Source organism: Apteryx rowi, unplaced genomic scaffold, assembly GCF_003343035.1.
Source record: "Apteryx rowi isolate R43461 unplaced genomic scaffold, aptRow1 scaffold_188, whole genome shotgun sequence".
In the NCBI taxonomy this organism is placed as follows: domain Eukaryota; kingdom Metazoa; phylum Chordata; class Aves; order Apterygiformes; family Apterygidae; genus Apteryx; species Apteryx rowi.
Genome location: NW_020448174.1, coordinates 1,096,522 through 1,110,176, shown reverse-complemented (window position 1 = coordinate 1,110,176; position 13,655 = coordinate 1,096,522). Strand labels below are relative to the sequence as shown.

Below are 13,655 nucleotides of genomic sequence, written 5' to 3'. Positions count from 1 at the left end.
AAACCTTTCCAAAACATACACGGTAACCCAGGGGAAACTGTGCACAAGCCTTCGTCTGCTTATTGAAGCAGCCCGGTGACATCACAGACTACTCAAGCTTTTCTGCCACATCTGTCGTGATGTCACTAGATGTCCCTAACATTTTTGGTAAACTTCTGGTTTTCTCACCTCTTTTGTCCCTTTTCTCTCTCACATGTGTATTTCTCCCAGCACACGCACATACATTAATGACATGTTTGTTTACATGGTGGAGAAGATTATTGTTTTTACCTCTCAAAGAGGTAGCGCGCATGTACTATGAGTAAACTGTGTGATAAGCTATGTAAATTATGTGCACAGAAGCTACACTTTGCCCTTGGGGATATGCAAATGAGAACATTTTACAGTTTGTTTGTTTTTAAATACATACACTTTTCACTTACGGGCTCAGGACAGACTCTTTCCCTGTTTATTTTCCCATTGCTCATCATTTGTTTTTTCTTGGAAATATCTCAGTCTTTAATGATTAGTTTGCTACTTTGGCAGGAAAAACCAATTGCATGATGAGTAAAGTCCTCAGAACATAACGTCTGGTGTATTATATAGATGTGCTGTAAGGGAATTATCTGCTTGTAAAAGGGTGTATAACGCACTCACAACTCAAAGCCATTATAGTGATCTGACAGTGTCCATTCATTTCCTCCTAGTGTTGTGTTGTTTTCTTCTACTGCATTAGTATTCATACTATTTTTAATCCTGCATTAGAAAAACACATAGTTAACTGATTTTCCATATATAAAGCCAGAAAAATGTGTTCATAAAATGTGCTGTTTGCTACAYTTGTGGTTCTCCACTGATGTAATTTTTTTGTATTAATAAAATTATTTTAGTACTCTTTAAGTACCCTTTCRGAGAAATGTTTTAATGTAAGTTGTCTGATTCTGTTTTAAGTGAAGGAGAAAACCTGGTAGAGGTTGTCTCTTTAAATCAGATCTGCAGTGTTGATGGACCCTCTAGCAGGCACGGTAAGAACCATTCTCACCTCTGCAGCAGGGAGCTTGACCATATAGATTCACACATTCAATCAAACCTTTTCCCTTTTAATATGCACTGTACTATGCACTATTCCCATGGTTACAGCTCGTGCTTCTTTGGTTGCTTCCAGTCTGTTGGAAAAGGAAGGCAGCACACATTTCTTGTACAGGAGTTTAAAACATCATGAAAGCAACCCTGTTGTGATTTGCATTTTAAATGTTTCTTTTTTTTTTTCTCATTGTACAGAATGCTGTAGCAGTAGCTTCAGTTCATTTGCCACAGTCTGTCTTCTCTCAGTCTTCAGCCTGGCAATCTGTTGATAACTCCACTTGCAAGCTACAGTTTATTGTCTTTCGGAATGGAAAACTCTTTCCTAGCACAGGAAACTCATCAAATCTTGCAGACGATGGGAAACGTAGGACGGTTGCCACACCAGCTGTTTTTGCTAAAATAGGTGAGGACTTGCTATGCATAATTTCCTTGAATCTGAAAGCTATGGTATACCTGATTATGTAGAGAATAGAGGAGTAGAGTGTACGGTATGCTGAGAGGCTGGGAACAGTCTCTCTCTTTAGCCCAAGTGTTTGGATTTATTCCTATCTGCATGATTTTATTCAAATTATTCTGCAAAGAAAGAAATGCAATTGCTGTATGACTAGAATGCAAATTTGGGATTACTATTTGTTGACAGTGTTTTTACAGATGCTTGTTTTTCAGAGCAAGGTGCCGTAGAAAAAAACCTTGGTATACTCTTTGGAATGAAAATTGCAATACTAACAACCTAGACACTGATGAAAATAAGATTGTTGAGGTGGGAGTAGTGCCCTGTTGCATGTATCAATGCTAACCGGTATACTTTCTGATATGATGGACCTAAAACAGGTGTTGTTAAAGGCTTTTGTCTAAATGTGATGGATCGTATATGCTAGTGAGTCATTATTTTGATTAATTATTCACCCAGGCAATTTTAATAATTTTATTTGAATTTGAATAGAGCTCACATTACTATTAACATTTTAAAAATGTTTAAATGTGACTTTCAAAGTGCAGAATTTTCTTAGCTATTAATCATATGATGAAACCGAGCCCTTTTTGCAGTTGCATGAGCAATAGTGTAACATTGGTCCTAATTTAAGAATCTAAAACAAAAAAAAATCAGCTTTGTGAAGGAGGATTAGATCACCTGGACACGTTATGAGACTGAAATGTGCATTCCGGTTTATTTAAACTATTGCAAACTTTTCTGAATGTGAACATTACCTTTGATTTTAACCATTAAGAGTGTGTATCTCTTGCTTTGTTTTCTGTAGTTCAGTACATTTGATCTCTTTACACAGCATGCATCAATAAAAGGTTTTCCACTCCATCTCTCTGATTCAGTTTGTTGCTTTTGCAGATGGGTGCAGTTTTGGAAACCTAACCAGCCCTATAACTATAGGGTTGAGGCACTTTGCACGGGGTATAGACCCCATTGCAGCCTTCTGGGATTTTGACCTTCTAGATGGACATGGAGGCTGGTGGGGAGAAGGGTGCCACATAATCAGTTCTGCAGGCAATATTACCACCATTCAGAGTACACACTTCAGTAACTTTGCAGTGCTAATGGTAAGTATATGACTTAGCAAATATACCTATCTCTCGCTCTCGCTCTCTTTTTCCAAACATATATATGCTCTTTTTACATGTACCCGTATCATTCTTATCTGTCAGTAACTGACCTTTCTTCTTCTATAATGTTTAATACAAGACAGTCTTAAAGAAAGTAAGTTATTTAACTGCTAGTAAGTGAATAAACCTGGTCAGTTCTACTATCCGGAGACTGGCCTAATCAAAAATGACATTAAATTCAGTCGTACAAGTGAAAGTTGCATCAAGGAATGATCAGTATATAGTGGTTATAAATTATAAGACAGGGTTTAAAAATGTATACTTCTGTGTGCTTTTACATCAGTACATCTCCGAGGCTGGTCTGCTTTTGTTCCTGCCCTGCACTGTGTTGATCATACTAATTAGTTGCAGGCATACCGCAATGTTGAATCATTTAATAAATGGAGAGGAATAACATCTTGTGCTCTTTTAAACAAGGACAGTGTTGTCCTTGTTGATCTTGTAGGAGTTTTAGTTTGCATACGGATGCTGATAGCCTTTTTTGCTAAATTGCTGCTCTTGAAGAAAAATATTTGTGTGCAGTGCTAACCCATCAGCCTGCCTTGATCTCTTCTCAGTCACACTTGCAGTTCACGTTGCAGCTGTTTAACTATCTTGCTTAGCAGAAAGTTACCTTCATGAGAGCAAAAAGATTATCTGTGCAATAATGGCACGCATTACTGTCCAGGGCATAAAGGAAAGCAAAAAAAAAAAATCCAAAGTTTGCAACAGATATCGGTGAGAAAATGTTTGCACTATTAAAAATATTGATTATAAACCRATTGTAAAAAGATTGGCCAGATGCGTCCGCTTCATACCAGATTGATCCTAAATGCAGGTGCATGACTGCACTGTAGATGCTGCTTGTGTACATCACTGAAATGTGTATAGTTGAGTAAATACTGTATTGTGTGTGCGCGTGAGGGACAGCAAACACAGGCGCCAGGAATTGCGAGGACGTGTGCAGAGAATACCAAGCTGCTGCTGTCAGATGGAGCCCAGATGGCAGCCAATCGTGGCGCGCCGCTCTGACAYCCACGAGTTAAATGCGGATATTATCGGGCGCTTCGTAAGAACTGATTTCCCTCTGACTTACTTCAAGGCTTTGTCACTCACGCCGGCATCGTTCAGGATTTAAGAGCCGTTCCCAAGATCTGATAGCATCAGACAAACCTCATCTTTTTACAGCTTCTATAAGTTCCCTTTTTTCCCCGGGCCTTTGTTTCCCCAAGTATGAAACATAATTGTGCYTTGAGGATGTTTTTCTAAATTTCTAAATTAAGGGAAGCACCTGTTGGCTTTGCAGGGGCCACACCCAAAATGGCTTCTGCYGCCGCCGCCCCTCGGGGCTCAGCCTGCTCTTCCTCAACTTTGTTGGTTATTAAATGTTAACTGATCTCATTTGCAAACAGCCAATTCCATGGTTTGGTTCTGCTTGCAAAAATCATCTGCTGACATAAGGGCTGCAGTTTGTTTTTAGTTTGAAAACTGAATGCAGRTTTATTTCTGATAAAATGCAACTGATTGGGTCTTCCGCAGCCCTAAAGGCAACTGAGGCTCCTTTTACTGCAGCTTTTTGTATCTGGTATGTAATGGTGTTTTAGGTCTTGTGGGTTTTTTCTTGCGGTAATTCAACTTTGCTTTTTTCTTGTGAGCATCTTTCATTTTTATCTGTGCAAGAAGAAAATCTTAGATTCACCCTTGCTTTGTTGTTGCTACAGTAGCCACAGTGCTAATGTGATATGTTCCCCAGCTCATGTTTCGCACTCACTTTATGAAAAGAGATGCCTGACCTTAAGTCGTTATAATGCATACAAATATGTCTGCCAACAGCTGTCTTTCTAAACAGTYCGTGGAAAACTTTTGTAGTTTCATTATGTGCATCTGTTCTCATACAAGTGAGTACATTATTTGTTAATTGGTATTTTGTGGTGTAATGTCATGGACTTACTTTGTTTTATTTGGATTACACTTTTCTGGGCAGTTCCATTCTCATACGATAAAGGAAAAATATTTCATTGTTCTGCCTAGCCCTTACTTTATAATATGAATGATATGAAGTTCAGTATCTGCTGATATCACAGCTGAGTGGCTGATGCATTTTAAAATACTAACAAACTGACAGTAAATTCAAAATAGCAGTAGCTAATAGGTAGCCAGTGGAATTAGATACAATGTCATGATAAATGTTAATTTTTCTATCCGTATGATATAATCAAATATATTAAAGCATAAAAAATCATATTTGATTATTATATTGTGGGGTAATAGCCATAGACTGAAGTAATAGCTGTAAACTGAAGTGCAGCAATAAAACAAGAGTGAACCTGAAGGTTTTCATTGCTCTCGGAATACTGTATACCCAGCTACGGCACAAGAGGTAGGAGAAGCCTCAGTTAATCCAGCTGTTCATTGTATGGGTAGGACAGCGCATATCCTGATTCATCGTTGCTGTTCGTCATCTTTTTTAATATTAAGACAAAGTTCACTGAACTATTTTTATATGAGTTGTTTCTGCCCATGAACCAATAAAAGGCTTAAAATAAAGGTTTCATAGGATCCCTTTCAAGAAAGGCAGTAATCAAGGATTTATCAACTGCAATTGATAATTAATGAGCACGAGCATGCTTCAAGTGAGAAGATTCATGTTGAGCCATTTCTTTTCTCTCAGTGACAGTTGTTAAAGTGATGTCAATGAGAAAGAGTACAGTCTGGCCATTGAGTCAGGAAGGAGATACAAGGAGGTGTGTTATACTCTCACGCTGCTCTGAGTTGGGCAAGCGGGTCGACTAAAAGAGTAGCTTCAGACAAAAGAGCATAACTTAGCATTGTCCTCTCCTGATCAGCTTTTGAATGGTAGGACCCAGGGGTGAGAGCAAATGCTATGAACTAACGCTCCTGAGTTTTATTCCTGCATTTTCCTTCGTTTACTGTGTGTTTAGACCATTCCTCGGCCTCAGCTTTTCCACTGTTACCTCTAGGTGAAAGAGAGACAGTCAAACTCTAGTTTCTTCTAGAGGTGGCCAAAGCACTTGGGGTCTTGAACTATGAACCTCTGCARTATGTTTTTTTGATTTAGAGTAACATTACAAATCTGTTCTGAAGCTTTGGTGTATCCAGTTACCAATATCTGGTGTATAAGTACAGTGCATTTGTGCTCTTCTGTGAAATGAGCTATATATTAGTATTTTAAWTCTTCAAAACAATGCTTCTATGTGTTATGACCAATGTAGTGGCCTGTAGCCATAGTACATATGACTAAAAGCCTACCTCTTCAGAAGTTAACAATATCCAATAGCAACATCTGAAATTCACATTAAATTTCAAAATTTGTTAAATACATTTTGACGTATGTTGACCTTTGTTCTTCCTTTCATTTTTCTTAGAACAGAGTGGCTATTCAATAGTGATGGATATTACTGTTATTGTGCACAACATATCCTTTTCCCCCTCAGACTTCMTTGTCTAGTAGTTTCCTCAAATTTAGCAAATAAACACAGGTACAATTCTTAAATTTRTCTCTGTATGCTAATTCTCAATTAAGAGAAAATGGATTAATAAACCTTGTTAGCATCTCTTTAATAAACTTGAATATAGGTCATACAAACATGAAATCATAAACAACTTTCCTATTTTTGTCACAGTTCAGTGCACCTCTTATTCAAAACAATGTCAGTGATTTTTTTTTTTGTCTTGTGAACGTAAAGAGTCATTCTTTGACTACAGTCAGTAGATAGTTATTTGAGATAATTAGGTCTGAGGAAGGAGACTGAGCTGACAAAAAYGGAACAAATTTGAAATGTTTCTGGAAACAAACCTTGGAAAGATCTCTGTGAAAGAGRGATTGAGGAGAGGCAAGACAGTAGTAATGGGTCATGCTAAGAGAGCTGGAGGGTTCTTCTCTTACAGTTTTACAAGCATTCCCCAGATCTTTCATGTCTTTTCAAGAGGGAAAGATCGCAGGATCACAAAAGCTACTTTGTCAGTATTTTCAATGTGACTGGAGTCAAGTGCAAAATTCCTGAGCCCTGTTCATGACGTTTAGTTCTGAAAACAGATAGTCATCTAAACTTTCATAATTCAGGGCTTCTCCAAAAAAACCTGTCTGTCTAAACCTTTTGAAATTAATACATGAGTCAAGGAAATATTACAGAAACATTATTTAGAAGGTTGACATAATTATGGTATTTGATATTTTACTTACAGAGAACACAGGGTTTTCTCATAACAGACTGGAAAAGTGGTTCAATACTTTCAAAAATCAGGCTGCTTACAAAGAGGTAGGTTTAAGAGTGAACTTTTCAAAGCTTTTTTGTCTATAAACACTTGTCTTCACACCTAGAAATTAGAGCTTAGCAAAGTATGAGCACCAAAGACTAAGAATGTAAATGTCAAAGACTAGCCACTAACTAAACTAAAAGGTACAAGCCCATCTGGTGTACTGGGACCGGCAAAATGCCCTCGTAGGATTAACTTCGCTGCTTGTGCATTTGCAGAGATGCTGCTCAGTGTGAAGAACTAGTTGTCTTATCTCTGCCATCATTCAGAGACCTGATCAAGAGGCACATACTCTTCACCTGAGTCCTCAGCTGGCATGTACTGCTCACGTAACAGAGAATGCTTAGCACATATGGACAGTATTGAGCCAGCTACTTGGCAAAGGTCACTTTTATTTCAGAATATTCCTGATGGTGCTATCTTTTGTATAAAGCCTTGGGTTGCAGTACTCAGAGAGCAAGATCTGTCTTTCATTCCTTTCTTCTTAGATTATATTTACTTTTTATTTAATGATACTAAATAATATATATATATATAATTCACTATGCAAAATGCATAAACTGGCTTGGCACTGGGAACCAAAATCCAGGTTCATCTGCTTTTAAATGCCCTAACTTTTTAAGAAATCAAGCCTCTGACTCAAGATCTTTCTTCCTATGTGGCTTAATGGATCTTGCATTCTTGGTGGTGCATCTTTAACAAGAGGGTAAGGGATCCAGACTATGAAGGAGCTCAATAAAATGGGCAGTTTCCTGGGAGACAGAAGATGCAAGTCAAAGACCTAGGATCTACATCTCAGCTATCTTACTGTCTTGGTGGTCCCTGCTGGACTGCTTCCCCTTTGTCAATGTCTTTCTTTCACGGAAGTGCCCAAAACTGGACACAGCACTCAWGATTTGGTCTCACAAGTGCTGAATAGAAGGGAATGRTCACTCAGCTTGCTGCCTAAACTCTWGCTAATAAAGACCAGTATGTGGCTAGCCTTCATGCCACAAGGGYGCACTGCTGACTTACTTTCAATTTGTTTTCCACCAGGACCTCCTGATCCTTTCCTGCAAAGCTTCTTGCAGCCAAGTGTCCCCCAGCCCTTACTGCTGCAGGTGTTATCCTGTCCCAGAGGCAGGAAACTCCATATTTGCCTTGGCTGAACTTCATGAGGTTCCTGTCAGCCTGTTCCTCCAGCCTGTTGAGATCCCACCAGATGGCAACCCTGCACTACTGCGTATTAAGTGCTCCAGTCAATTTGCTTTGCAATGTTTTTGGCTCTCCATACAGAGGCCCAACTCGTTGCAGAATTTCCATATTCTGTTGCTCCTAAACATCCTAATAGAGCTTGGCACCTAATTTTTAAGTTATATGTTGCCTAAGTAGGAGGAATCTATAAATACGAATAGGGATCTAAATCTTACCCTAACTCATTGTTCAAATGCACTTGTGTTTCTAAGTGTCTGTGGTACTTGGGTATTGCTTCCTTGAGGAACACAATTTCAGGTGTCCTGCTTTACACACAGAAACAATTTAAACACAGAAATCAATTAGATTATACTTTCTAAAGTCATAATATTATAAGCAGTATATTAAAAATAAATGTTTAATTTGCCAATGTGAGTTTATGAAAAACAAAAATGTACAAGATGAACTAGACTGTTTTTTTTAGCATCTGTGATTTAGTGAAATATACCAGTATTTAGTACTAGTCTACTGTATCTTCCCTTCTGCTATGTCTGTATTTGCTGTTAGATATCTCAGGGCTGCCTTCAATATGTAATTCATCTATATACTTCTTTATACTTTAATATTRACTTCTAAGTCATCAATATAGATGTATCAGTTTTAGCTGACTTTTGGAATGAAGTCTCAAGTAAAAGTGAAACAGTCCCACTTAGGCTGTAATGTTTCTRTAGTTCCAAATGTTGGATGAAACAGCTGATAAAATGTTTTTTCTGTCACTAACTTACATCACTAGTGTCTTCAGTGCCTTATGCATAATGGTGCCATTTACACCTGAGAGAGCTTGGTTTCACATCTTCTTGTAAGGGTAAATGAGTGACGATTTCTCACTAGACAACGTTTTACTTGCCTTGTAGTTGTAGGCTGCAGTTCCTTTGTAATGGTAAAAGTCTTGTGCATATTCATTTTCTTGCAGAAAATTCCTTCCAGTTTTCACTATTGTCATCCTTTGAATCTCCTTCAGGAAATAAAAAYACCTTGTATAAATGTAACATACAGTTATGCTGCTTTGCATACAACATGGAAAAAAAAGCTTTATTTTCTGTATGCTGTCTTCCCCAGAGGATTACTCAGGGGATGTTGACAGATCAATGTTTTAATTATCATTAAAAAGAAGACAAGATAAATTTGTTATGTATCTGTAATGAAATAAGTTTTCAATACACAAAACTCTTAAAAAGGGTATTCTACATTGGTAATAATACATTATGGTACCCTTACTTAACAGTTTTAGCACTTATTTACTATGCAAGATTAGAAAAGAGATGATAAAATATGAATATGTTTAAATGTAATTAGCTTTAAGATGCTGATTGTTCCTGATTCTTCTGCAGGTGAAATGACTGTAATGCTGTAGAGCATATAGCATTTGCTTTTACGTAAGTGCTCAAACATACAGCGATTGGTCAATCCCTGCATTCGCACTATTAAAAGTTAGTTCTTTGTGTACTAAATGATGCCACCTCAAGTAAAGTCACTTTCATATGTTGTTACATAAATGCATTACTTCAGTATATGTTTCCTTTTTCACAATTCTGTTAACATTTCAATCATCTTCCCAGAAATATCCAAGACATTTATGTCTTTAAATAACTGCACTGTTACTGTATCAGTTATGGTAACAGTTTTCTTAATATGCGGAAATGAAACAAGTATATACATAAAAGTATAACAAGGTGTACTGTTGGTTTACCAAAATCCAATTATGTCAGTAAGACCTAGAAGTAAATATTTCATCGTTTTCAGCAGAATATTTAAAGTTAAATAGTCCAGTATTTACACTGCTAGTCTAGTAATGTGAGCTGAAATTACTTGAGCTAAAATTGTACTGCACATTTCCGGTAAAGAAAAGTCTGTGCCTCAAGAAACTCAGTCTCTGGAACAATTAATAGGGACATAATGCAAATAAACATATGGGAGAAAAGCTGGTTAACAAACGGGTATTAGCATAGAGRTTATCTGGGTGTGCAGTTCTTAGCCTATAGACTTCTAAAGAATTTTGTGAATTGAGTATAACCTGAACGTATGTTATACACAAACAAAAAATAAGGGATAGCCTCAAGAGCATAGGCCTGTAGGATTAAAAAGCTACCAGATCAAAAGGCAGAGTCCTCTTCCTATTCTCTCTCAGTGGTGAYTGAGGGAAGAATAGTGAGAGGCATCAGCAGAGAGAGTGAAAATACCRCTGTGACTGAATTTGAGCCTTGGTGACCTGGGCAGGGCTGGGCGAGGGCATGAGGGACAAGTAGTGACTGAGCAGATTTAGCTGAGGCATTTGAACTGAGGGACACACGCAAGCTGAGGAAATACTTGAAGGGAAATGGGATATGATGACATATATTTGCCATCTTGTTCATATGGTACTTGTTGGGTTTTGTTTAGGTATGTTGCAAGCTGCTCTGTTTTAGGACTTAATGTTAATATATGTGTCTGAAGAGATTACATATAGTACAATCACTCTTAGGAGCTTTAAGCTAGTATGAAGAAAAAATAATGACTGTCAGTGCAGGTATTACTTGTAAGAAGGACCCTTCTGGAAAGTAAATTGAAGTGTACGTCATCCACTGATTTAATAATTGCATATACGCACGAACATTAGCTGCTGATACATGGACAAGTACAAATACATAAATAATGGTCCTGGAAATCAGCCCTCTGCATGCAAATGTGATATAGTATTAGCATTACAGTCCCAATCTCCCAGAGGAGATCAGCTTCTGTCTTTCACCCCAGTAAAATAATGCATTGAATTTTCTTCCATGGAAGCCTAAAACTGACAAAGAAGAAAAGCTTTTAAATGCATGTCAGTAGTTTTAGTGTTAAACTTAATCTGTCAGATTGTCGTATTAAGCACTTTTTCAGGATTTGGTGTTTTTTTTCTGTTTTAGGATGCATGTTTATCTCAGTGTGCACAGTTAGTGCCATTGCACATGGAAACCGGCAAGGAGATAATACTTTGTGCATGCTCTGGTGATGGTTTATGTGTCTAGTTTGTAATATTTGCAGAAATGTGGTGGCATAAACACATGTGGCTTAGTGAACCTCTAATGCTTAGTGTAATTCAGATAATCTGAAGACTTACTGTTTTCCATAACAGTCTACTTTTGCTTTCCATCCTTCTCACCTGCAGATTTAGCTCTCCTGTGACTCTTTATTTTAATGTGAGGTATTCTCAGGTGAGATCCAATACATAAGAGTGGGATTTTGATGTGGTTAATTTTATAAAGATACTCCTTTTTCATCATTTTTCGATGAAGAATTGTGTCAACAGACGCTAGCAGGCCCAAAAGGAACTTGTGGTTCTTCAGTTTGCTGTAAAACTACTTTTGAATTGATGTAGACAGTAGTGTATGTGCAACTAAGAATGAAGGTCACTGGGCCAGAGGACGTATATCAGCTGTGAATGATATTTGAATATAGGAGCCAATCAGCTGATATTTTGGGTGTATCCTCATGGCTTTTGCTTTTTTGGGTGTTTCTTCTGAAGTCATATATATGCCCTTTARAGACCTTTTATGGTAATTTGATATTTTGTACTTAATATCCTGGTAGAATACATGTATAAAGTTCATGTTATCAGAAGGAACAGATATTGCTAATGCCTGCAAGGTGTAATCTTCTGTGGTTTTTTTCAGACTTTTTTTTTTTTTTTAATTAGGATGTGTCTACTTGTACAAAAAGGTTAATTTCTCTCTTACAAAGTGTATGGAGATGAGGAAAGAGCAGTCTGATGTCGTTGTAAATTCATGAACTATATCTGCATAAAAAGTTCATCGTCTTATTTTCCTGCTCTTGGGAGGGAACAGCTAGAAATGACGTGGCATATTGAAATGAAGTCTCAGAGTTTCACACATGCCTAACAATCTTAAATCATTTTGCTTCCTTTATAGGATTTTAAGACAGTGCTGTCTTTCCCCCAGTACCCAGGGGAGTTTCTGCACCCTGTGGTATATGCATGTACTGCAGTTATGTTGTTGTGCCTGTTTGCTTCCATTATTACCTACATTGTCCACCACAGGTAAGAATTCAATTTTAAAGCACTTGTGTTAGAATAGTCAGCATTATGCTGAAGTACTCTGATTTTGCTATCCCTCACTGAGAAGAACACAGTACTTTAAATGATCTTAATTACTGTTGGATAGTAATATCAGTAGTATAATTTAGACCAGAGAAATCATGGAAAGGTTATGTCAGAAATAAAAATAGAGTAAAGATTTGTACAAAATTGAAATGTGGCATGCATCTAAGTTACCTTCTGGGAATGATGAAGAAAATGGAACCTTCCATTCAAAAAACATACCAATGCAAGTTCTTCTAAACAAGCAATTTATTGTAATATGTCACTCTACTAAGGAAAAAAAAAGTCTAGTCCCATATGAATTCATCTTTAATTGTACAAAGAAATAAAATGGAAAGCATAAATCATTATGATGACTTTGTTCCCAAGCTGTACCTTCCCGAGATGTATGTCTAAATGGTCTGCATACTGTTCCTAAAACTTCCAGCTTGACAATTCAGGATAAATCTCTTTGATATAAAACCACAAGCACTATCGAACTAGTGCATGATAGGTTCCAGTCAAGCAGCAGCACCTTGGACAGATATGCCAGTGGTATTGGCGCCTGAGAAAAAGTTTGGTTGAAAGATTTGRCAACTATCATTGGATGAAAGAGATTTTCTTTGACTTTTAAATCTGCTTTATTTTAGAAAATTTGTGTTTTCCTTTGTATAAAAGATTAATATAAATGTCATTTTAACTACATACTTTTGTTAAAAGATTATTAGCAATTTAAAAGAGAAGGAATATATTGTACTGTRGAAGCTGCTAAATATTAATCAAGTGAACTTAATGCAATGACTTCTGATCATCTGCTTCCATTTAATCCTTCAGAAATGTCTTGTTACAGTTCTGCTTATCTGAAGCTATTCAGTGAGCTTTTTGCTTGTATCACTCTTCATTAGATGCTTGATTGGAAGGCACCTTCAAATCAGTAGACTCTTTTTTCCTCCTCCCCTATTGACTTTAATGCTTTATAAATCAGACTCTGTTCTATAGATAAATGGTTGTGCAGGTATTCAAGAATCACAGAATTCAATTGTATCATGTTAAATATTTTCCAAAGTATAATTTTTGTAATAGATATATATTTTTTTAATGTTATTTTTCAACAGCACAATCCGAATCAGTAGAAAAGGATGGCACATGCTTCTCAACTTTTGTTTCCATACTGCTCTTACTTTTGCTGTTTTTGCTGGTGGAATCAATCGTGTTAAATACCCAATTATATGTCAAGCTGTAAGTATCTGCCTTACTTATTCTTATTAAAAAAATGAAAACCTGAAGCTATATCTTTTAACATAAGGTTGATAGTTCTCTTTCTGATCATACATTGTTCCTGGATCTTAACACAGGTGTTCTTCAGAACAAGTCATCATTACAAGCATGGCTTTTAAAGGCCAGCATTGAGAGACAGAAACTTCTGYGT

The 13,655-nt window shown here is 37.0% G+C and overlaps 1 protein-coding gene across 2 annotated transcripts in view; it reads left to right on the top strand.

The window, feature by feature from the left end:
• LOC112964182 (adhesion G protein-coupled receptor A3-like) overlaps window positions 1–13,655 on the top strand; it is a 284,114-nt gene that overhangs the window by 229,490 nt on the left and 40,969 nt on the right. For both annotated transcript variants that reach the window (XM_026061933.1, XM_026061934.1), the window contains 4 exons: window positions 1,261–1,468; window positions 2,411–2,619; window positions 12,060–12,187; window positions 13,342–13,465. In XM_026061933.1, the coding sequence (XP_025917718.1) occupies window positions 1,261–1,468; window positions 2,411–2,619; window positions 12,060–12,187; window positions 13,342–13,465 (669 nt within the window). The remainder of the gene's footprint in view (window positions 1–1,260; window positions 1,469–2,410; window positions 2,620–12,059; window positions 12,188–13,341; window positions 13,466–13,655) is intronic.